The sequence below is a fragment of the Nicotiana sylvestris genome, chromosome 8, assembly GCF_000393655.2.
Source record: "Nicotiana sylvestris chromosome 8, ASM39365v2, whole genome shotgun sequence".
NCBI classification, from domain to species: domain Eukaryota; kingdom Viridiplantae; phylum Streptophyta; class Magnoliopsida; order Solanales; family Solanaceae; genus Nicotiana; species Nicotiana sylvestris.
Genome location: NC_091064.1, coordinates 211,117,723 through 211,143,399, shown reverse-complemented (window position 1 = coordinate 211,143,399; position 25,677 = coordinate 211,117,723). Strand labels below are relative to the sequence as shown.

Here is a 25,677-nt window from a genome sequence, read left to right as displayed (position 1 = left end):
TCTAATTTTAGTGTTTCTTACAAGTTTACTAAAAGAAAGAAAAGAGATGAGGTTTTGGTTCTCACGAGTCTTTCCTTAATCATTTCTTCTCTATTTATATCCTCTTTCTGGTGGTTGTGAAAGATAAAAATAGAAAAACAGAAAAAAGATGTCCTCATCTTTGTCTTCTTAGGGTTTCAGATCCTTTCCATTTATGTCTTAACCAAAAATTTTCTTCCTTTATTTTTCTTCTTCCATTTTTCAGATCTGAGACACCCATTAAAAGGTTTTTGTCTTGTTTTATTCCTGTTGTATAAATCAATTCTTATCTTCTCCAAAAAAAAAACCTTTCTATTTATAGAAACTTATCATGGATGCTAGTATTTCTTGAATATTATTTTGTATTTTAATCTGAAAAGTAATTGAGACTCTCTAACAGTTTACAATATCTGCCATTTTTTCTTTTTCCACCTGAGATTTTTGAGAAGAAGTAGTATTTAAAAGTAAGAAAAAAAGATGGTGAGAGGAAAAACTGAGATGAAAAGAATTGAAAATGCAACAAGTAGGCAAGTGACTTTCTCAAAAAGAAGAAGTGGAATTCTTAAGAAAGCATTTGAGCTTTCAGTTCTTTGTGATGCAGAAGTTGCCCTTATTGTTTTCTCTCCAAAAGGAAGGCTTTATGAATTTTCAAGTTCCAGGTACACATTAATTATATCTTCATTTTCTTGTTTTTTTCACTACTTTTATCATAATTTTATGTGTATATATAGCTAGAATCTTTATTTAACCAACTTATATATACAGCTCTTTAGGATTTATCCATTATTCAGACAATTACACTAAATGAACCAAGTACAATGATCATCTGCTTTATCTGTCCAAAAGGGTCCCTTGTTTTTCTGCCTTATTGTTTTTGTTGTATTAACTTCTCTTGATTCTCCATCAGTCAGATTTATACCAGATTAAAGAGGGGAAAAAAAAACTTGTTCTCTTGGGGACTTCGTTAGTGAGCAAGAATATATGTAGTAGTGTGTTACCAATACAATAATCTTTTGAATGATTTATGTGTCACTTATTCCCCCCATATTCCCAAATGAATCCGTACATTGAACTATTATTTACAATTGGTATAATAATCTTGATAAAGCTGAATCTTATACAAATTCTAAATGTTTCTCTATATAATACAAGGAGTAATTCTGCAAACAAGAAAACAAGATTTTGATAAAAGGATAGCCCGGTGCACTAAGCACCCGCTATGCGCGTGGTTCGGGAAGGGCCGGACCACAAGAGTTTATTGTATACAATCTTACTCTATATTTCTGCAAAAGACTGTTTCCACGGCTCGAAGCCGTGACCATACGCCAAGGCTCCCTTCCAAAACAAGATTCTGATGTATGTGGAAAATTTATACTTGGGAGAAGTGGTGGCCTTTTTAATCCTTAGTATGAAATGAAGTTAAACTTGAAAAGAAGTTGTACTTACAATCGTCAGTCCCAATACCCCACTCACTTTGGCCTGTTTATATGTTCATCACTTGGCACTAAGTGGAAGTGGATCTTTAATTTAACTTCTGCTAAACCATTTAATTCTTTCACAAAGTAAATAGTCAAGAGTTTTTTTTTAATTAAATTTCCCAGACCTCTGTCTGGGTTATGTTGTATTCCAAAAAAAGCGCAATGAGGAGGGCTATACCTTTTCCTAAGAAAAATAGGACAACGGTGATTACATCACCCCAAAAATAACAGGAGAGGAGGTTCATATATAAGCCCTCCTTCCTGGGAAAATCTATGTACATATTAATTGACGAAAAAAATTAGATTTTTTGTACTTCGTCCTTATAGTCAAGAGTAATTAACCTAATTGTATAGTAATATTTTTACTGACCAACTCTTCAGTATTATGTGTGGGTGTACGAAAATGTAATGCATTCTGTCTTTACTTTCATCATTTGATTCCTCAATCTTTTCTTAGTGATATCAGACAATCAATTATATATATCAAGTTCATAGACTATAAATGAATAAAGCAGATTTTCTTTTTATCACTTTCGAGGAATTTCATGACTCAAAATTATTCATTACTTTATTAATGAATCTTTATAATGCTCTAAGGTCGTCAAAGAAATCTTCATTTACTTGAATTGTTCTACAAGTTCATTAATTCTAAGAAAAAATCTTAGTATATGTAGTAAACCAATGATCTAGTTTGTTTGGTTTACGGACTAGTTATACAAGAATTATTATATCGTGAACTATTATACTAGTTGTAAAATAATTATAATAACTCGTGGAATGTGATGTTGAGATCACTGTGTCAAGTGGAGTAGCATTTTTGCTGTATTACTAATATACATATTCTTGTTACACATCCTATCTCATATAAAATAATATATGAATATCTATATAACTTATGCATGCATATTAGTTTTTATACCACAATGAAAACCAAATGTTTTCTCTCTACTCTCTATAGTTGAACTTTCTTACTTATGATGCGTTGAAGAGTTTACTTAGTGAAATCGAGTGGGAAGAAAGTACTGAAATCGGATGCCTTCCCTATCATCCCGTGTCTCTACCGGCTTTTCTCTTGTCTCCAAATCTCTCTTTTGACATTGAAACTAATTTGATATTAATAATTTCTAATTTTTGCGCCGTTATTGGTTTTTTTATGCAAAAAAACCCAAATGAGCCTTAAAAGAATCAGCAATATTCTGCATCTTGCGTTTGCTAGCAAAAGCTTGATGTGGAGCCATTTATCATTGGAGTCTCTTAATATAGACTATATATGAATTGAAACACCACCTTTAAATTTTGAAAAAAAAACAATTCTATAGTAAAAAGGATTAGAACACAAACAGGCGGTATAACTTTTGGACTCTAAACTATAGCTTATGAGATGGTGATCGCTCAAAATCATACAAGGAAACAACACGTTCTCTTGTTCAATACGAGACAATCTAAGACCTCCTGGACGCCCAGACAAGATTTATTGGAACATGGATAGCATGACATAGGCGCGCATTCAACATTGGATAAATTAAGAATAGGGATGAGTCTATGCTAACGGCTATGTCACCATTTTAAGAGAATGAAACTTGGGCGTAAATTAAGTACAAAAGTTAGCTCATGGGCAAGAATGGCTCAAGAGACCATATGAGAAAACAATTCAATCAAAAGTTGATGAAAAAATTGGAACTTTTCTCAACCAAATATATACATTGGGCTTAATTAATGCTTTAAGAGTGGTAATCTTGTGCAAGTTGAGAATCTTATCCGTGGAGTCCTAGAGCCCGTTTGGATTAGTTGATTGTAAAGGGAAACTTACACAAATGTCCCAAATAAATCTCAACTTACCAATCTCTAGCCATTAGTTATAGACTTATCAAAACTAGCCAACAAAAATTGAAAAACCAAATAATAGGGTTCTTTCTATCAAAGAATCACATGCAAAAATCACCTTTCATATTTTTAAGCGTAATTAGCAATATTACATACAGGACGGAAAGGAAATTTCATGGACGGGGTAGCAAATAAGGTGATGAAATACAAAAATCTATACAATATTCCAAAAATCTAAACAAAAAAGGAACTTTTTTAATGGGTATAGTTGAAATTTATTGAAAATATATAGATAAGTCAATATACAAAATTTGAGGAAGATTGGAGGTGATTTGGACTGGTTTTGTATCAAAATTCGTAATTAAATCTAGTTCAAAAAAGTCTTCTGTGATACATGCATGTATCACGCATGTATCTCACACACAGGTATACATGGATATATATGTGATACACAATTGATACAAATATGATACATATGTGATACACAAATGATACACGATGTGATACACATATCATTTTTTTTCATGTTCAGCTTTTACTTCGAATTTTCAATTCAAACCACCTCAAAACTTCACCAAATCATCCCAAAACTGAGATTCAAGCTCCTTAAGTTGTGCCCAATATATTCTAATAATACCCACTCAAAACAAAGCAAAAATTTGATACTTTTTTGCTACAAATAGCTAATTGGCAGATTTGGCTAATATTAGTAATATTTTAAAATTTGGCCAATTTTTGTAATGAACTACTACATAGCTGATAATTTTTTGATTGTAAATAGCTGATAAGATTGAAGTGCTGAAAAGCATTTTTAAGTGGTAAAGCTGATTTTTTAAATAAGTATTTGTGTTTGGATAGACGTGCTGAAACTGATTATAGGCCGTTGATGTGTTTGGTAGAAACGTGCTGCTAAGCTGTTCTTTTATTAAAATGACTAAAATATCCTTAAAAAATTTATAAAAGATTATGAATTAAAAAGTTTCATTGTAATGAAAAGGATGAATAAAACAAATATGGATTGAAGAAAAAGTTACGAAATTTATTTTGGGAAAAATATTTTGTAAATTACAAAATATTATTAAAGATAAATTAGTAAAAGGCTTGGTCAAACTAAAAGTACTTATAAACTGAAAAGCCATAAGTTTGGGGGGTGACGAGAGGCAGATCTAGGATTTCTAGTACATGGGTGCATCACGAAAAAAAAAAGAGACAAAAATATACCTAGTGGGAATTGATACATGTACCTTTTGGTAAACACAATCTTCAACCAAGTGCACCATTCAACCTTCTTGGAGCAAGGGTACCAACAGTTAATATTATACCAATTTTAGAAAATATGTACATAAAATATCTAATTTTATAGAGAGACCATGGGTTCACGGTCCTCATAATTAAACTTATAAATCCGTCACTGGGTGACCAACTTATTACTTATGGCTACTTTTAGCTTATAAGCACTTTGAGTATTTATTAAATGCATAGATAAGCCTAAAGGTACTTATAAGTCAGTTTGACCAGCTTATAAGCTTAGCCAAACATACACCTAGTTAGGTCAGCTTAACATGAGCTAGACTTAATATCTTTGGAATACGTCTTGTATTAAGAATGATCTTTTTGTTCAATCAACTTGTATTATAATTTTTGAGGAGCTAAGGTATCATGTCTAGGGGCGGATACACCTTAATGTGACACTGTTTAATCAATTCTTTTTATTAAATATGTATACTGATCACGCCCAACTATACCTTATAAAAAGGATAAAGCGGTCGCTGCAAATATATTCCGGTTAATAAGTCCGGATTCGAATTCCACAGGGAATTAACCTAACAATCACAGCTATTGGACTCACAGATATTCACGTATTCAATCTTCAGAGATATTTAAGTAACAGATTGGATGCTTACTAACTAAATATTACGAAATGAAAATGCAGTAATTAAGAACTAACTATGAACGATTTTAAATAAGAATTGGAAGGATGTAGGATTATGATTTTCCCTATTGTGGGAATCCTTTCCGCTACGTTTTCTATAAATTTGCCTAAGTCTTCTCTATCGATCATGAGCACTCTGACTGTCATAACTCTCTCCCGAGTAATTACAATAATATACTAGACATATTCTCCCGAATTACGCTTGCTAGCTTTAAGTACAACTCACTTAGAGCGCACCCAAGGTTTCGTTATTCCTAATCCCACCTTTAAACCCTTCGTATTGATCCTTCATATACGTTAGGAGTGATGATATTTAACAACTACCTAAATATGCACTCTCTCCCGAGTAATGCACACTAAATAGAAACAGCTAATTGAGAGCCCTTCAATCAACATCAATAAGCATATAGTTGAACAAATAGAGAGAATACTATGGCAAATCTATATTAACATAACGAGAAAATCATCCTTCAACAGGTTCCATCAAACCCCTAGATTAGGAATTTAGCTACTCATACTCATACTAACAATTTTCTAAATAATTTGCATAATTAAATGATAAAGTAAAGATGAAGGAATGAAGAATTCGATGCTAATCTCCTCCGGAAATTGCTCCAAACATTTTCTCCATTCCGAAATAGTCTCCCTAGGTCTAAGATATGTCCAAAAGTCCACAAAATAACATTTTTCCATGTATATATACCAATGGGTCGGGCCCAGACGAAAACACCTTCTCCTACACGAAATAGGACAATCACTCTGTAAAATTTGTACAGGCGCGCCGCATGGGGCGACTCATTGTGCGGCGCGGCAATGAGGAAGTTAAGAGAGCTGTTACCTGACAGACTGTTGGAAAATTGCACAGATGCAGCTCACTGTGCGGCGCGACAATGGGGAAGTTAAGAGAGTTGTTACCTGATAGACTGTTGGAAAATTGCATAGATACGGCGCATTGTGTGGCGCACTTTATGGCAGGGTAGTTGGAATTCGCAAAAATGCAAAACATGAAAGTTGTATCCCTTTTGAATAGCTTTTCAACGATATATTGTGGAGCCCAAACGGAGTTCTGACCGAAAAGTTATGTGTATTTTACTAGACAATGCACCGTATACCCGCTTGATTCTTCGTTTTGTTCTTAATTATCATCCGTTGATCCCCGAACACGATCCCGGCTTGATTCCTTGGGCTTTTACTCATACTTCAAAGCTCTAAATCACTTGAATTCATTCAATTATATCTACATAGCTCGGAATCACTCCTACAAGGCCTAAAATACACAATTTAGTGCAAAACACTAGCGATAAAGCTCAAACTCAATTAAAGTGCAATACATTAGAGTGTAATAAGAGATTAAAATACGTAATTATAGCATATCATCATATACACAGACAATAAATAAAATAAAAATATTAAGTATAAATATAAAAAATGACACATCTTGTCATTATAATGATTTATTCATTTTTTGTTTCTTCAAATATTAATATTGCTTACGGAAAATCCTGCATACGCTAATGATATGTCTCCTCTTTCATCTATTTACTTTTATTTATAAGCATACGGATAGAGTCTAAGGTTTAACACCGCATATTCTTATTCTGTTTCATCTTTTGTCGTTTCAGTACTAACAAGACAATAGAACGTTATCAGAAGAATGACAGGTATCTTGGACCCAACAGAAAGATAGCTGAAATACAAACTACTGAGGTTAGCATCCTCTTTCATTTTTGCAAATACTCTACAAATACATCGTGTAATATAAACTAAGTTGGTGTATTTTTCATGTGAACATAATTATACATGTTGCCTTAGCAATATGCATTTTCTCCTTTCGTTTATCACGTCGCATGTTGTAGCAGGTACTATATCTTACTTTCAAAATTACAAATCTCAAATTTTAAGAAGGCTTACCTAGATGATCTGATAGTATAAAACATTATCCCAACTAACGGTGTATATACCTTAAACTCCTTTATTTAAGGTAAGAATTGAAGTTCCATTGCAGCGTAATGAAAATAGGCTGTCTAAAAATGTAGACAAATTAGTTATACAACGTACTGAATTTTTTTATTTTTCGACTATAAAGATGGATCCAATATCATCTTAATTTTTATAGTAACCTAAGATAATATATTAATTCAAGGAAAGCAATTTTGGGACAACAAGATGCTCTCAATAAACATATAATGATGAAGTTCCCTCTTGAAACTACCAACTTTTATAGAAAAGGAAATAGTAGTGTTCATTAGAAGATCTATATATCACTTTTGGAAGATGGCGCAAATGGCGCTTTATTTTAGCAGGGTTGGTACACATGATCATCTTTTTTTTTTTTTTGTTTCCCGCTTCAGATTTGGATCTTGTTAGGCTAAACTAGACCGAATATACTCTTAACATGATTTGATATTATCCGCTTTAGGTCAAACCCATACGATTTTCCCAAAAGGCCTCATACTATTAAGCAATGGCGGTTAAAAAAAATTTGTGGCCTAAAACTAAAATATATTAAAAGGCTCTTAAATTTTCATAAGCTCTATATTATAATGAGACACAAAAGAAACCTACATGACTTTGGTCTAGTGGTAAGAGTGCAATACGTGACGAGGTTAGGCTCACATCATGATTTCAAACTCTCCCATGGACAATAGCATGATATTTGAAAAACGGCAGAGAGTTGGGCTCATTATCCATCGATTTGAATCTTGTGCAGCTGCCCTCGAGAATTTCTTAATTAAAAAGATAAGACAAAAAAGAACTTTCTTTCTGATGCATGGATCAATCAAATATGACAAAAACAAATAGCTAATTCAGAGAATCCGAATTGAAATTAAAGAGTGAAATTGTCAAAAACATGAAGGCAAAAAAGAATACATAAAGAAAAAGATTAGAATTGATGGGAAGGTAAATATACCATTTAATTTAATAAGAGAGAAAATTTGTGCTTATTTACTCACTCAATCATACAACATCAAATTTAAAAATGTAAAAATTTGAAAATTTCTGTTAATAATACTTGTATAAATTATATGTTATATATAATACTAATATACTACTAGTATTTTATAATTTTGGGGCCCTTAATATTTGCGGGCCTACGGCAAGGGCTTCATCTGCCTTACCTTAGAGCTGCCCCTGCCATTAATTAAGATATTTCTACCCCTTATATGTAGTCTTTCAATTTTTTAATCTACCAATGTAGCATTATGTTTGCACACCCAATAATCTCCCTCTCGAACTAAGTTCCACGCAGCCCATCACCATGATCTATGGGTCTCCCCCTTATAATAAGTTCCATGTTGCCCATTACCTACAATTCATGAGTCAATTTTCAAGATTCACTATGTGCCACACCCACATTGTCAGAGTATTTATAGCAATCGAAGCATGTTACTAGATTCTTCTTATCTGTGTGCGTCAAGCTCGTAAAGGTAATCAAACCGAGCCTCGAACCACCACTTTGTCAGCGTCATACTCGTCTCATCTAACCTAGGCTGTAATATCAGTTGTTAGGCTAAACTAGCCCGAAGATACTTTTAACTTGATATGATATTATCCGTATTGGGCCAAGCCTCCACGATTTTTCCTAAAAGGTCCACACTATTAAGAGATTTCTACACTTTATATATAATCTTCCAAATTTTTAAAGTACTATAGTGGAACTTTATTCGCACACCTCTGTACATTGATAGCCTCTTGTTCAATGCATTCCCTTAATTTTTCAATACTATTACACATGTATATCCGTTAATGGGTTCAGAATGGATATGGACTACTTGTATTTGTTTACATATTTTAAGTTTTTTTTATATGTATAATAATTACGTTGTGTTCAGTTGAACCCATTGAATTGTTCTAATTAGATCCACCTGTGCTATTAATTACTACAAACATTGTATGCATATGTATAGAAGGGGAGCCTTGGAGCAACGGTCAAGTTGTCTACGTATGACCTATAGATCATGAGTTTGAAACGTGGAATCAGCCACTGATGCTTGCATCAGGGTAGGCTGTCTACATCACACTCTTGGGGTACCGTCCTTCTCCGGACCCTGCATGAACACGGGATACTTTGTGCACCGGGCTGCCTCTTTTTTTTATTTTTTATTTATGTATATGTATAAAACTACGAATGCTTGGCTAGGAGTATGAGTTTCTTGTACCTAACAACATGTTGCCTTGTCGTGTATCTTAGTAATGCTACTGAGAAATACCCTTATTTTGTGTAGCATTTGAAAGAGGAGGTTGCAACAATGACTAGAAAGCTCGAGCTTCTTGAAGATTCAAAAAGGTTAATTGCTCCTAGTTTGTAGCACAATATGGACTCTGCAGAATTAAACCAGCAAATGGTTCTACTAATTCTTTCTGCATTATATATTGCAGAAAGCTTTTAGGACAAGGTTTAGATTCTTCTTCCTTTGATGAACTTCAACAAGTAGAAGAACAATTGGAACGAAGTTTAAGCTGCATTAGGGCAAGAAAGGTGCATAATATGTTGCTCTCTCTCTCTCTCTCTGAATTTTAATTTTCCTTTTCTTTTCTCCTGCTGGATGCATAAACTAGTGAAGCTTTAACATCTTTTTGTGTCTGAGTTTATGCTTTATGCAGTAAGGGCTCGTTTGGTACGAGAGATAAGGGATAATTAGTCCCGAGATTAAATTTGAGATGAGTTTATTCCACATATGTTTGGTTGGGATAAAGTCGTGGTATAACTAATCCCGGGATTGTAGATTTTTTTAATCCTTATGGGAGGGTGGGATAACTAATCCTATGATAACTAATCCCGAGATAATTAATCATGGGATATTTGTTTCCCAACCAAACGACCCCTAACCGTGTAAAAGATATTTACAATCATGTCACTTAAAAGATACTACGTAATTATTAATTACAGAATTTTTTTTTATTGTTAGTATTAAATTATGATACTCTGGAAAAAATAATACCTAATCTACTATTATAGGATAAACGACATTGATAATGAAAAAAAAATGTTTATACTTCTCAATATATATGTAAATTCAATTCTTTTTGTTTTGTCTCAGAACCTATTACTCAGGGAACAGATTGCTCACCTAAAGGAAGAGGTACATGCATATTTAATTTAATATCCATAAAAGTAAGAACTGTAATTAATCCAGTTGGCTTACAAAGTATAATGTTTCTATTGTCTCAGGAAAAAATCCTAATGAAGCAAAATGCAGACTTGAGAAAAAGGGTGAGATATTACTTGAAATATTTGCCTACATGTCAATATTGTTTATTCCTGCATCTCTATATGTTTAAGCTTTGGTTAAGACTGGTTAATGAAGTTGGATTAATTAGTAGTAGTTTGTTTGAAACACTCTCCAGGAAATTAGAGTGCAATGAAACATTAAACTTAAGGGCAATTGTGCTTTTGGTTCTCAAACTGAGCTGATTCTTTTTGTAGGATGATTCTACATAGATGACTGAATTTAGTGCTTCCACTATTTAAATTAATAGAACTGAAAAAAACTTAGTGGGCATTTGGACAAAAGAATTGTGAAATTCCGGAAAAAGATAAAAAAAAATTTAAAGTTGAAAATGATATTTGAAAATTGGAGTTGTGTTTGGACATGAATATAAATTAGAGTTGTTTTTGAATTTTTGTGATCGATTTAGAGAGAAAATTATGAAAATAGCCTTTTTGGAGTTTTTCGAATTCCAGAAAATTTTGGAATTCTACTTCAAGTTGGATTTGGAATTTTTATGGCCAAACCTACTCCGAAAAAAGATGAAAAAAATATCCGGAAAAAGGTGAAACTTTTTATGGCCAAATGGCCCTTAGTTTTTGGACATTATATAACTAAAAGTTGGAAAATTAAAAATAGCATCCTAGGTTGAAGTTGAAAGAGATGTTCGGTGTATTTGAAAATGAATTGCACTTGAAAAAGACTTTGTTAAAGTTAAAGATTTGTAGGTTAAGACCAGTATTTCACTTAAGATGTACATTCAGAATAGTATTACTTTCAATATTTCATTTGAGGTTATTTGCATATGCTCAAGTCCATCTTAACATTTGCAGATACTGAATTTCAGTATTTGTAAATACTAAAATAATATTATGTCTAAATGTACAGCTAAAGATAGCTCCACAAATTTTGACTTTGCTAAGATTGTCTAATACCCGCCATCATCATCTATACCAAACCTGAGCACATCCTTAATTTATCACTATATCGAACAACTTTTATCCCTAAAACTCTTGATGATAATGATAGTACAAGAGGGGGTAAATTGTCAATTTTTCCTTTTTTTTTACCCGACGTAGTTGACTAGTTTACTAATTAGTCGAGTGAAGGTAAGAACAAAATATAAATAAAGCAGAAAAAATATAGGAATCAAAGACACCAGGACTTTTAACTGGTTCGGATTTAATGTAAATCCTATGCCTAGTCTCCTTGGGTTGCAAGGGTGTTCTCTTTCAGTACGTATTTGAAGTTTCTCGATACAAGAGAGTTGATGTAGCCTTACACCAACAACTTAATCACTATATCATTTTTCGCTTCTTGATACAATGCCTCACCAGTATTTTTCTTTCTTTCTTCTCTCACTAGTGACACACATTACTAGAAATCCGGAAAAAAGCGATCAAAGTTGGTCGCTTACAAGTCACAAAGCGATCAAAAAGCGTTCAAACTGGCTTGGTCGCTATTTTGTTGGCGACTAACTTTGGTCTCTAAGGTAAAAGGGCCAAATATTCCGGGTAAACAATATACCGACCAACTTTGGTAGCTTTAATATTTTAATAATATAAATTTAGCGACCAAAGTTGGTCTCTATATTTAAATTACGTTTTTTATGTATTATTATTATTCAAAATATAGCGACCAACTTTGGTCTGTAAACCAAATATTATATTTTAAAATCTGGAAAATAGAGACCAAAGTTGATCGTTTTTTTTTTATAATTTTTTTAAACATAAGCGACCAAAATTGGTCGATAATTTCAAGAATTTAATTTTTTTTAAACATAAGCGACCAAAATTGGTCGCTAATTTCCAGAATTTTTTTTAATAGAATAGCGACCAAAGTTGGTCGCTTTTTAGGAAATCTGGGTTAATTAGCGACCAACCTTGGTCGCTATTTCCCAGAAAATATTTTTTTAAAATAGAAAAACGACCAAAGTTGATCACTTTTCTGGGTATAATTTTGACAGAAACTGCCTGTTTTGGCAGCTACACCACCTGCCAGCATACTAAATTCCCTAAATAACAATATAATTCAATTCATAAACTACAATTTCAATACCAAAATCTCCACAACAATCCAACAACAACACCACTACCACAACAACAACAACGACACAATTCAAAAAAACACATTAAAACCAACAAATTAAAGTTTAATAGAACTAACAAATTAAACTAAGTTAACGCTTATTACACCTAGTTCAAAATCGTTTCTATTTGTCTAGTTCAAAGTATATAAAAGTCAAGGAGTGTTTTGTACAACATCATTATCATCACCGTTTGATGAACTTTCATCAACAAGACAGTATACAGAAGGGTCTACTTGTCGAGGACAGGAAGAACGATCACGGGGAGGATGGGAGGAACGAGCACGGGGAGGTCGAAAGGAACGCTCACGTTCAAGTCGAGCCATTGGCGATGACTCACGAGATCGGGGAATCGGAAAAGCTCTAGAAGCTAGGATAGATTTGAGCTGCTCTTGCATGCCCTGGTACTGAGCTTGCATGCCAATGTACTGAGCATCTCTAAGCTTTTCTCTTTCCTTGGCTGCTTCTAGCTCGGATGTGAGCTTTGTCACAGTCTCCCGCATAGCGGAGAGGATCTCCCCATCAAGTTGCTCGCCTTGCGAGGAAGTCCCTATTCCTTGCATTCCACACTTATAGCGATGAAATATCTTAGTAGGAAGCCTATATACCTTCTCCTATTTTGGATCGCCAGCAGCCTCTGTCCACATTCTTCCAGCATCCTCGTCTGAAGGTTGGATTGGCGCGCCCGATTTATTAGGTGGCTGACTGCGTATGAATTCCTCCACGTCAGTTGTGAAGTAACCCTATAAGAAAAATTACATTGAATTAGTATTTTAAAATTTATATAAAAGTAAATCAAAATACTTAATGAAAAGTGAAAACTTACATGTACAGTCGAGGCTCGGCCCTCGACCCACCTTTCTTGATCCGTCTCTTTCTTCTTCTTTACAATATGAATCTCCTTGAATAGCTCATCTTGGTTCATTGGATGCCCCAACTTCTTTTCCTGAAAACTCATAAATTTTAGTTAATAAACAGAATAGATATACTTTGAAATTAAAATAAATTAAGCAATTATGTACCAATCTTCTTTTTATTGTCCCTAGGCTGATTGCACCTCTAGTGTGCAAGGATCCTCCCTTCTCAGATGCGCGAGCTTTTTTTCCTTTTTCGCTCTTCTCTAAGAACTTTGTGGTAAGCCATTGCCTTTGCAAATCCTCCCATAAATTCTGAAGCAACCAGTTAGGCTTCTGGTTCAACTTTCTAGTTTTGGAGAAACTATGCGACAACCGCTTGCGAGCTTTGTCATGAAAATTTGCAGTCGCTTCCACGCTATAGCGGTGTTCCCATACATACTTGCTCTGTATTTCAAAAGTTAAATATTATATGGAAATATCATAAATATAATAATTATACTGCTTAAAAGAACATTTATACCTTAAATTAATTGAAAATTTGCTCATTCAGCGGGAATGGGAATTCACTCCAAGTCGCATAAGGGCCATCATAAAGCTTTCTGGTGGCTTTGGTGATTATTCTCGTAGTAATATTATTCGGGATGAACCTGCAATTTAATAAAAAGAACACATTAATATCTTAGTTCAAACTGTACAAAACAATAAACGTAAAAATAACAAATAACTCTTACACATCACTCTTAGGGACTATGATGATCCTACCATATTGATCATAATGCACCTCCTCGTCATCATCAGCATCACCGTCCGAAGAATGTATATCAGAGGCATGTGTGGAAGGGGTGTGGGGGGGGGGGTCAGAGCTACTATCTCGCAAGCGAAGGCCTGAAATAGATGGAGTCGCTGATGAAGATGGTTGCGATCCCTGTGACTGCGACATAGCTTGATGGACCGCAAGTGGCTGTAATACTGATGTCTGTGAATCGAATGGCTATGACATGGATGGATTTGATCCATGTGGATGTGACATGGATGGATGTGATCCATGCAATGCAAATGGCTGCGATCCACGTGGTCGTGAGACAGCTGGATTGTATGCTGGACATATAGTCCTATGGCCCTGTGATGAAAGACCTGGTGTCTGCACGAAGGTATAGGGCTTGTGATGTTGTGGCAGCTCAGAATAGCCCTGGGGTGGAGGATAAGACCTAAGCATAGGCATAGGCATCTCTGAAGAGGGTGGAAAAGATGTAGTATTATTTTCTACCCTCCTCTTTGCCTTCCTAGCCTTTTCTCGGCCCCAAGAACCAATAGAGTCATTGTTACCTCGACCCTTGCATGTCATCTGCATAATATAATACATATTTAGATTGAAACGTATAAGAAACTAGCTATAAAACGAGAGTTATTAAAGAAACCAACTTTTTAAAGCTCATCGATGTATTGTTCCTCGTCCGAGAATTCTTCTTCCTTACTAGTTTGAGCTTCATCAATTGATTCTTCTTCCCCATTTTCTATAATTCTTACTTCATTTATATCAACTTCTTCCAATATGTGTTCAGGATGTTCCAAATCATTTTCTAAAAGTTCGTCCACTATTTGGTGAACACTGGAGATACCGTTTTGATATGCAACACCTAACACATTCTCAACTTCCACCCTACCTACAAGCTTAGTATTTATTATAACCCACCAATCGGACTTATTCTGCCGCAATGGATAAGGAGCATAATACACTTGCCTAACATTATGTGCAATTATGAAAGGATCATAGCGATCATACTCCCTCGTATGATTAACCTCAATTATGGTGTATTGATTGTGTACTCTTGTACCTCTTGTTGGATTTGGGTCAAACCACTTGCATCTAAAGATTATCAATTCCTTAAATGGCCAACCTGTATATTCTAGTTCTATTATTTCTTTGAGCACACCATAATAATCAATATCTCCAACTTGGTTGCCATCACCACCTTGAACCTACACCCCGCTGTTGTTGCTATTTTTATTTTTAGAGCAATCTTCTGTATGAAACTTATAACCATTCACAACGTACTTAGACATTGTTGTGACCTGAAGCCCAGGTCCCCAAGATATATCTTTCAAAAATTGATTTACACCATTATTTGGATCATTTACCTACATATTGTTAAAAAAATTCATAAGTTAGCATAACTTCCAAACATTATTTACCTACATAGTGTTAGAATATTACAAGGATAAACTTACAAATTGTTTGAACCACGTATCAAATCTCGTATATACAACATCATGGCCAAATTGACCCACTAAGTGACTGTGACTGCATTGAGATGTAGTCACAATAAATTTTATATTTTGATAACTACTAAATCAATACTTACTTGAGAAATGGTACAACTTCGGGACAATTTAGCAACACATGAAGTGTAGCTGACTTTTACTCCATATCACTCAAACTTCTCTTTCTAAGATCCTTAGAACATCGGCCTGGTTGATTGAATATAGACATAGGCGGATATAATGGAACATCCACACATTCGACCGTGTGCCTATTGGGCCTATTCCTAGCACATGGCACATTGCTCTCAAAATAATATACACATGCAACCATCTTCACAACAATCAATTCTCATTGACGAAAGTCCTAACTTAGAAACTAATCTCTTTGCCTTATAGAAATCACTAGGTAATTTGATATTAGGGTCAACTAGTTCACTCATAAGGTCAATGAAAGAGTCCATGGCTGCTTGAGAAATATTCCAATCAAATTTGATACTTAGTAATCTAACTGCAACAGACAGCTCAGAGTACGGACTTCTATTACGTAGTGGACGACTAGCTTCCTCTAACTGTTCATTAAAACGTTTTGCTTCATCATTAGGAGTTTGTTCAACATTTTTATTGGGCTCACCCCCTAAGTGCATCCCAAAAGCATCCGCAACCATATCATAAATTCTAGAATCACGATTTGTATTCTCCACCGACCTACTACTTTCACCCACAACCATGTTATGAAATATCCCATGGCTACCACCGATCTCTCTATGATTAGTCCACACAAAGTAATTTGCTATAAACCCCTTCCTACAAAGATGATGCTTAACTTCCGCCGGTTTTTCAAAATTCATACAGTTGCACCTAACACCAGGGCACCTAATTACTCCCGCAATCCTTGTCGATTAGGATAATTCCTATTGTACATCCAAGTACGATGTTCCATCTATACAAATAAAACAAGAACAAATTAATTTAGTTAATTCATATCCTAATCTTTTTTTAGTTAATTAATTTCATATCCTAAAATTTCTATTTACAAACTAAAAGTCAATTTATAAACTAAAAGTTCAATTCACAAACTAAAAGTTCAATTCGTATCCAAAAGGTTCAATTCATAAACTAAAAGTCCAATTCATGTTCTAAAATACTCAATTTATAAATTAAAAGTTCAATTAATATCCTAAAATTTTAATTTATAAACTAAAAGTTCAATTCATATCCAAAAAGTTCAATTCATAAATTAAAAGTTCAAATCATATCCTAAAATTACAATTTATAAACTATAAGTCCAATTCATAAACTAAAATTCCAACACATAAACTAAAAGTCCAATTCATATCCTAAAATTTCAATTTATATCCTAAAATTTCAATTTGTAGATGAAAAGTCCAATTCATATCCAAAAAGTTTAATTCAAAAATTAAAAGTTCAAATCATATCCTAAAATTACAATTTATAAACTACAAGTCCAATTCATAAACTAAAATTCCAATACATAAACTAAAAGTCCAATTCATATCCAAAAAGTTCAATTCATAAATTAAAAATTCAAATCATATCCTAAAATTACAATTTATAAACTACAAGTCCAATTCATAACCTAAAAGTCCAATTCATATCCTAAAGGTTCAATTCATATCCTAAACCCTAGATTTTGACTAAACTATCAAGACAATGCAAAATATAATTCAAATCTGACTAAACTAAATTCAACACTAATTAAACTAATTAGTTAATAAAATTAATTAACAAAACTAATTAAAACAAGACCTAAACCCTAATCCTCAATAAAATACAATGTTCAAAGAATTGAAACACTAATTGGAATAATAAACTACAATACATCAAATATTGTAACACACACACTAGAAATAACAAAGATTGAAGGTTATAATTCTAACCTTGATTTTTTTTAGGTGGAGAAGGAGAGAGAGGGGGGCAACAGTGGTGGTGGCCGGCGAGGCGGCGGCGAGCAAAGGGGGCAGTGGTGGCGCGGGGTGGGGGATGGGATTAGGGTGAGTGAAATAGAGAAGGGGAGGGAAAGAAAGAGTTGGGGAAATTTTGGGGAAGGAAATAAGAGAAATGAGGGGGAAACCCGTTTTTGTTTGTAGAATTAGAAAAAGCGACCAACTTTGGTCGCTATTTTTGGTCTGTAAATAAGTTTTGACCGTTTGACCAAAAATAGCGACCAGCGTTGGTCGCTATTTAAGAAAAATTAAATTGAAAATAGCAAAAAGTTGGTCGCTATTTTTTTTAAAAAAAATTAAATTATTTTTTTTCTTTTTTGGGTTTTAAATATTATAAGCTATAAAAAAAATTATTTTTAGCTATAAATATTTATTTTATTTAACTACAATTATTATAAATAATTATTAACTATGTGATTACTTTTAATAGATTATAATAGCATCTATGTAAAGTAATTTTTTAAGTTATATTTAAGTATATGAGTAATTTCATACACACGCATAAACTATATTGTAATTGATGATCAATCTTATACATTACTACGTACAAATAATTAATGAATTGATAAACTAATATAATATTATTCTATTAATTGATATAATTGTATTCATTATTTGTATTATAATAGAGTTAATGAATTACATTCATTCATCACTAGGTTATAAGTCGATGAATCAATTATAACATATTAATTGATATAAGTCGAAACGTTTTCTTTTTAATATTCAATGATGCATCTGAGTAGGTTGTAAGTCAATGAATCAATATACAAGTGTATAAATCCCTAAAATAACCCGACCATGTGTTACTAGTGCTTCGAGTTCTTATATATATATATATAGACACAAACACACAAACACTTCACTATAATACTATAACGTATATATAACTTGTTATAGTATATGTTAGTGTGTGTATATCTATAACACACACATACACTTCGTGCTGCTTTAACCACATATATAGCATGTTATAGTATATGATACTGTATTCATTATTTGTATTATAACAGAGTTAATGAATTACATTCATGTATATTTGATGAAAAATTATTTATATATATATTAGGATCTTGACAAGTCTATCAATCCCTAAAAGAACCCTACCTCGGGTTCATTTAGGGATTGATTGACTTGACAAGATCCTAATTAGTATATATAATTTTTCATCAAATATATCCGTGTGTAAATTGATACGCTATATATGTAGTTAAAGCAGCACGAAGTGTGTGTGTTATAGATATACACACACTAACATATAACATGAAGCGCTAGTAACACATGGTCGGGTTATTTTAGGGATTTATACACTTGTAAATTGATTCATCGACTTACATCCTACTCAGATGCATCATTGAATATTAAAAACAAAACGTCTCGACTTATATCAATTAATATGTTTTCTCTCTCTCTCTCTCTCTATATATATATATATATATATATATATATATATATAACACGCTTCGTTGTACAATTTTAACTACAGATATAGCATGTAGAGTATATTTTAGTGTATTCATCTTTTGAATTACAAAAGTGTTAACGGATTACATTTATATTATTTAGATAGTAAATATAAAAGTAATTTTTAATTTTGACCAATTTTGACTTGAAAAGAGACCAACTTTGGTCGCTAATTATCCAGAAATTAAAATTAGCGACCAAAGTTGGTCGCTAAATTTAAATCAGATTTATTTATATTTTATATAATATTTAAAATAATAATATAATTGTTAAACGTTAGAACTGGGTTCCAGATTAGAGACCAACGTTGGTCTCTATCTGCTTCCCCTTTCGTAAGCGACCAACTTTGGTCGTTAATTTTAAATTATATTTATTTATAGTTTATAATTTTTTAAAATAATAATATAATTATTAAAGTTTTATAACTGGGTCCCAGATTAGCGACCAAAGTTGGTCTCTATCTGCTTCCCTTTCGTAAGCGACCAACTTTGGTCGCTAATTTTAAATTATATTTATTTATATTTTATAATTTATTTAAATAATAATATAATTATTAAAATTTTATAACTGGGTCCCACTTTAGTGACCAAAGTTGGTCTCTAATTTCAATATTTCTTTGACTAAGCAAGTCTGACCAGTCCGGTCAACATTTTGACCACATTTTTTATTGGTAATTAAATTTTTTTATTAATTACCAAAATGATTACATATAAGTTCCATAGTAGACTACATCGCAGTCTACTATCTGTTAATACTCACAAACAACTAAAACATATACTACCAGAATTAACTAACTCTAAGCTGCTGAATCTAATATTTGATTCTGGCTGGTGCTCGAACACTACACACATAAGCAATTTCCCTCACCAGTTGACTTGAATTCTTTGATTTGCCTTCAAATCTGCATTGATTCCTTTCTATCCATATTGCATACACCCATTCTGTGTATGCCATCTTGAACACTTGAGCTCTTTTTGTTCTGCCTTTTGCTCTTTCAATGATCCAGTTCTCCATCTGCTCTCATTGTGCTCTTTTGAAATGCTTAACCTTCATCCATTTTAGTACCCCTTCCCAGATTTTCATAGAATAAGGACATTCCATGAATAAATGGTTCCTTGTTTCATTATGCCTATTGCACAGTTTACATACACGATCCACATTTATGCCCCAAGCAGCAATTTTGTCCACTGTTAGTAATTTCCCTTGCATTTGCAACCACATTGTGAACTGGGCTTTTGGTTGAACATCATTCCCAAACCTTAGTGTCTTCCATAGTATCCTCTCATTGTTGCCAATTAGTTGAAGGTAAATCTGCTTGATTAAGCTGTTTTTGTTGCTGTGTTGAACCAGTGTCACAAATCTTCCTGCTTCAAAGATTCTCCTCACCATCCATCATGTATGCATAAGTATGACCATTTGACAAACTGTTGGTTGTTAATATAATAAGAGTGTACCCATCTGATCCACAGCATGTCCACCTTATGTTTAATGTCCCAGTTAGCTTTAATTATTGCTGCCTTATTCCATAGTCTCATATTTATCAATCCTAATCCACCCATTGATTTTGGAGTGCACACTTTCTCCTATGCTAACAGAGCTTTTCTCGTAATTGTGTTGGTACCAGACCATAGATAGCTTCGACAGTAAGCCTCAATTGCATTTAATACTTTTGAGGGAATAACAAATATTTGTGACCAATATGCCTGAATACCAAACAATACTATTTGAATTAGCTGGGCCCTTCCTAGTATGAGAGCTTCTTGGCAGTCCAAGTAGTAATTCTAGAAACCATCTTGTTGATCAAAGGGTGCCACTGTATTAGGGATATCTTCTTTGTAGCGAAAGGTATCCCTAAATATCTGAATGGTAGGCCACCTTTAGTGAATTCTAGCAATTGCAGTATTTGATTCTGAACCTCTTTAGTAACCCATCCAAAATAACTAGAGCTTTTATCTTTATTGGCTTGAAGACCTGAGGCATCAGAGAACTCCATGAAACATCTTCTAATTGTATCCACAGATTCAATATCACCTCTTGAAAATAGCAAAAGATCATCTGCGAAGGACAAATGAGTTATTGATAGCTTAGAGCACTTTGGGTGATATTTGAATCCTTTACTTCCTTTCACTTCATTAAGCATCCAACTCAGATATTTCATGGCTATTGCAAATAGGAAAGGAGAAATTGGATCTCCTTGCCTAAGTCCTTTAGCTGCATTAAAAGGAACTGTTGGCTCACCATTGACCAAGGTAGAATAATTCACAGTTGTCACACATTCTAGTACCCATGAAATGAACTATCTAGGAAATCTCATCTCATCTAATATCTGCTCCAGGTATACCCATTCCATGGAATCATATGCCTTTTGAAGATCTATTATAATCATGCATCTAGGAGACATATTTTTCCTTGTATATGACTTCACCAGTTCTTGTGCAAGGAAGATATTATCTGAGATCTTCCTTCCAGGAATGAATCCAGTTTGAGCTTCACATATCACTGTTGCAATTACTTTCTAAATTCTTGCTGCTAGGACTTTGGAAATGATTTTATATAACATTGAACAACAAGCAATGGGTCTATACTCCTTCACACTTGTAGGATGCTCATTCTTAGTCGCTAATGTATTTAGAATAATTATTTAATAATTTTTTCCAATTTAGCGACCAACTTTGGTCGCTTTTCATGACAGACCAATTTTGGTCGCAAATTGTTGTTCGCTTTTTTTCCAGATTTCTAGTAGTGACGGTAGATCTAGAGTGAACTACAATACTTATTTGGAGTAGAACAAAAAAGTGATAGTGGTTCGTTCAAAGTATATGTTGCTCCTTGACATACTTCGTTTTATACTTGAGCTTCTTGGCTTGGCGAATCTTTGGCGGACCGTTGAAGAATATGCAGTACCAAGGGAATTGATCCTCAAAATTGAATCTGTTGTGATTCATTCCAAGAATAAGTATAGAGCTTCCATAGATGATCCATGACTACCGGTCGTTTCCTTTTTCGAGAAGAGATTTGTTATAAGTTCTCCTTAAGTTGTTTCTTGATTCATGGGATTGATAGCCTTCCTTTTTTGACGCATATCTTTAGCAATCAGGGCGACGTGAAATCTTGGTCCTTCCTTTATTATATCAATCATCCTGGCTGTCATATCGCGTCAATCATCAATCTTGCTTACTTGCTTCCGTTGACAGATCTTTGCCTTGATTCTTTTACTCATTCCTTTCTTGACTTCTTCCACACTTCAATGATAGATTTGCTTGAATTCTTCTTTTTATCTCTCGTGATCCTACACCATAGTATTATGTTATTTTCATCATTTGAAATTCACATCTAACAGATAACAATTGCCACCTTGTGAAGTAGTTGGGCCGATAGTGAATTAGTTGTCTTCTGGGGTATGGGGGCAACATTTTTAGTGTACGGGAGGGCTTGATGGTACTTCAGGTTAGGGGCTATTGATACATACATCCAAGGCCTATGTGGGCAACAAAGTTAGCCAAAGAAATATTAGGATTTTATTGCGTATAGTCAAATGTATTGCCTAGTGATCAATAAAGTGAGATGAAAATTATGAGATCGATATTTAAATTCCAGTAAAGAGAAAATATGTTAAGTTATTTCTCTTTCCATTTGCCTAAATCTTGGCTCTAATGGCGTAGTAACTTAGTACTTGTGCCGAAGGAAAATAACATGTACCTGATAAAATTGTCTAGATGAACACAAACTTGATATGGACGCTATTATGGTTATAGAAGAAAATATTGAGATATTAAAATCATTGAGAATGACATGCACATGAATTGAAATTTATAATTGTAATATAGTTGATTGGTTTTCACCTATAGTATTTTATTTATAACCTATTACTACAGGAAGAATTAATAAAACAAAAACTTTTTGTTCCTCAGATTGAGGTGGTACCGTTGCCTTTGAAAATAGATTCTCGAGAAGAGGAAGACCCTCAAAGACAAACAATGGAACTAGAGACAGAGCTCTTTATTGGACTTCCTCAAAGACAAAGCTCCCATTAAATTTTCTCAACTGTGAAAATAATTGTATTATTTCAAGCTTTTTACCACTGTAAATAATTTCTACAGTTTTAGTAAAAAAATAAATTACAGTAAATATGGTTATCTTTTTCTTCTTTTCTTTCTTATCAGTTGTGCATTAATAATCATCAAAATGATACAAATGATAGTTCTGTCTAGAGAAATGTATATAGACATTTAATTTTATTTTCCTTTAATTAAGTGATGAGTTATATAACTTATTGCTACAAGTTGGTTATAAGTTGGTCTTTGCTATGAACTTTCCAGTTAATAATAAATTGGAGAAGTCAAAACTAATGAGGTCCTTTTCTCTTCATTTTGCATTTCTCTCCAAAAAAGTCTTGTCTACTCTACCTAAATCATGGACCAGAAGCCTGAGATATTTGTGTTCTACTTTAGTTAGGCATTGAACATTAAAAAAAAAAAATTTAACTGGAAATATACGGGTCAAACCCCGCTTAAACTAAAAATGACCTACAAATATGTAATATATGTAAAATTCTTGTATAATATGCGTATAATTGTCTATAATAAAGGTATAGACGACCATTTGAGAATTTGAGGGATTGCTAAGAATAATAATATTCTTAATTTAACATTTCAAGATGAGTAATGAAATTTTAAGTCGTTGACTTTCAAATACTCCTTTTTTCAACGTGAATAAAATATTATCCAAGTGCCTACTTAAAACCTGAATTCGTTAATAAGGTGCATAAAATTGGAGGATGAGTATATTTGTGCATTTCTAACGTACGTTAAGGAGAAGGAAATTAGCCTTCAATCCCTTGGAATAACTGATACTACTAAAGTATTTATTAACAGAAACTAACGGGTGAAATTCAAAAATAGCCAGATTTACAAGTGGTAATTGAAAAAAAATCACAGTTTCAAAAGTAATAAAAATTTAGCAACTTTTCATGTAAAGATAAATCTGAATTAAAACGCTATTCAAAATCCGTAAAATACTCTAGTATATCGAATTTTTTACATGTGAACTGTCAGCATAATATACTGGAATTCCAGCATAATTGTAATGACCCGACTGGGTGCTTTGAGCAATAAATGTAATTTTACCCGATTCCGAGATGTGGGCCCTAGGGGCATTTTGGTCATTTTACATAATTTCGCGTATTAGCTTGGAATTTAATTGTACAATCAGTTACTTGAAGTGTTATTTATATTATGCAATTGAATTGAATAGATTTGGGCCATTTGGAGTCGAGTACTCGTGGCAAAGACATGGTGTTGGGTTGATTTTGAGCCGGTTCGAGGTAAGTGGCTTGTCTAAACTTATGTGGGGGACCTTCCTCTTAGGATTGGTATATTTTGTAATTGAAATGCCTTGTACGTGAGGTGACGAGTGCGTACTTGTGCTAATTGTTGGAAATCCGGTTTTCTTAAGTAATTACTAGTACGTTTCCTTTCCTGTTTCTATTTCTTGCACTATTAAGCATGTTATTAGCTTAGGAAAGCATGTCTAAGTGACTTAATTGTTTTAATTGATTCAACCCTCCTTACTTGAATTCTGTGCAGCATGCTAGGCTAGAATCACTTATTGCCTTAATATGAAATTTTGCCCTTTCTGTATACCTCCTATTGCTGCTATGTATTTATTTTGGGACTTCGGATGTGGGATTCTGGTAGTTCCCCCTTGTCTGTTTACTTTGGGACTGCGGGTTAGATTCCCGATAGATCCCCCTGCACATTTACTTTGGGACTGCAGATTAGATTCCCGATAGATCCACCTGCACAGTTATATGGAACTACGGGAACGCACCCGGTAGATTTCCCCAGTACTGGGTATTTACATTTGGGACTACGGATCGGGATTCCGGTAGATCCCCGCGCATTGATAGTTGGCCTACCGGACAGGATCCCGGGAGATCCTTCAGACATATATATGATAGACTACGGGATGGTATCCCGGGAGATCCACTGGACAGTTGTAATTAGGACTACAGGACGGTATCCTAGAAGGTGCCCCGGTTGTTATCTCTGTGTTGAGCTGTATTTCTTTTCGTGGCTTGTTTTGACTCTGTTGTAGTTGTTGTTGTTCTGTCAATTCTATGTTATTTCTTACTGTTGCACTTATTTATACTGTTTTATTCCACACTGTTAAGCCTTATATTGTATTTAACCTCACTAGGGCACTAACCTTCCTCGTCACTACCCGACCGAGGTTAGGCTTGGCACTTTTTGAGTACCGCTGTGGTGTACTCATGCCCCTTCTACGCATGTGTTTCATGTGCAGATCCAGGTACTTCTACTCAAGCCTACCATCCTTGAGGGAGGCGACTACTTAGAGACTTCGAGGTACATCTGCCGCGTCCGCAGACCGAGGAGTCCCTTTCTATTCCTGCCTTTTAGTATTTAGCCCTTCTGTACTTTCTGTTCTTATTAGATAAATTCCGGAGTTAGAGCTATGTAGACTTTCTTTTCTTATCTTGTGATTCATGAGTTTTCGGGTCTTGCATTTATGTTTGGTGTTGAGAGTTAAATATGGTGTATGCCGAGCGGCACATTTAAACA

General features: G+C 33.8%; 1 protein-coding gene across 2 annotated transcripts; it reads left to right on the top strand.

Moving 5' to 3' along the window:
* On the top strand, positions 1 to 25,677 carry LOC104222554 (agamous-like MADS-box protein AGL19). 2 transcript variants are annotated; one of them, XM_070155573.1, is made up of 8 exons: positions 1 to 677; positions 6,876 to 6,960; positions 9,480 to 9,541; positions 9,634 to 9,733; positions 10,296 to 10,337; positions 10,427 to 10,468; positions 24,350 to 24,419; positions 25,400 to 25,677. In XM_070155573.1, the coding sequence occupies exons 1-8, from the start codon at positions 496 to 498 to the stop codon at positions 25,432 to 25,434; spliced, it is 618 nt and encodes a 205-aa protein (XP_070011674.1). In that variant the 5' UTR covers positions 1 to 495; the 3' UTR covers positions 25,435 to 25,677. The 2 variants fall into 2 exon arrangements, with proteins under 2 accessions (XP_070011674.1, XP_009772098.1); XM_009773796.2 differs by lacking the exons at positions 24,350 to 24,419; positions 25,400 to 25,677 and adding an exon at positions 23,008 to 23,243.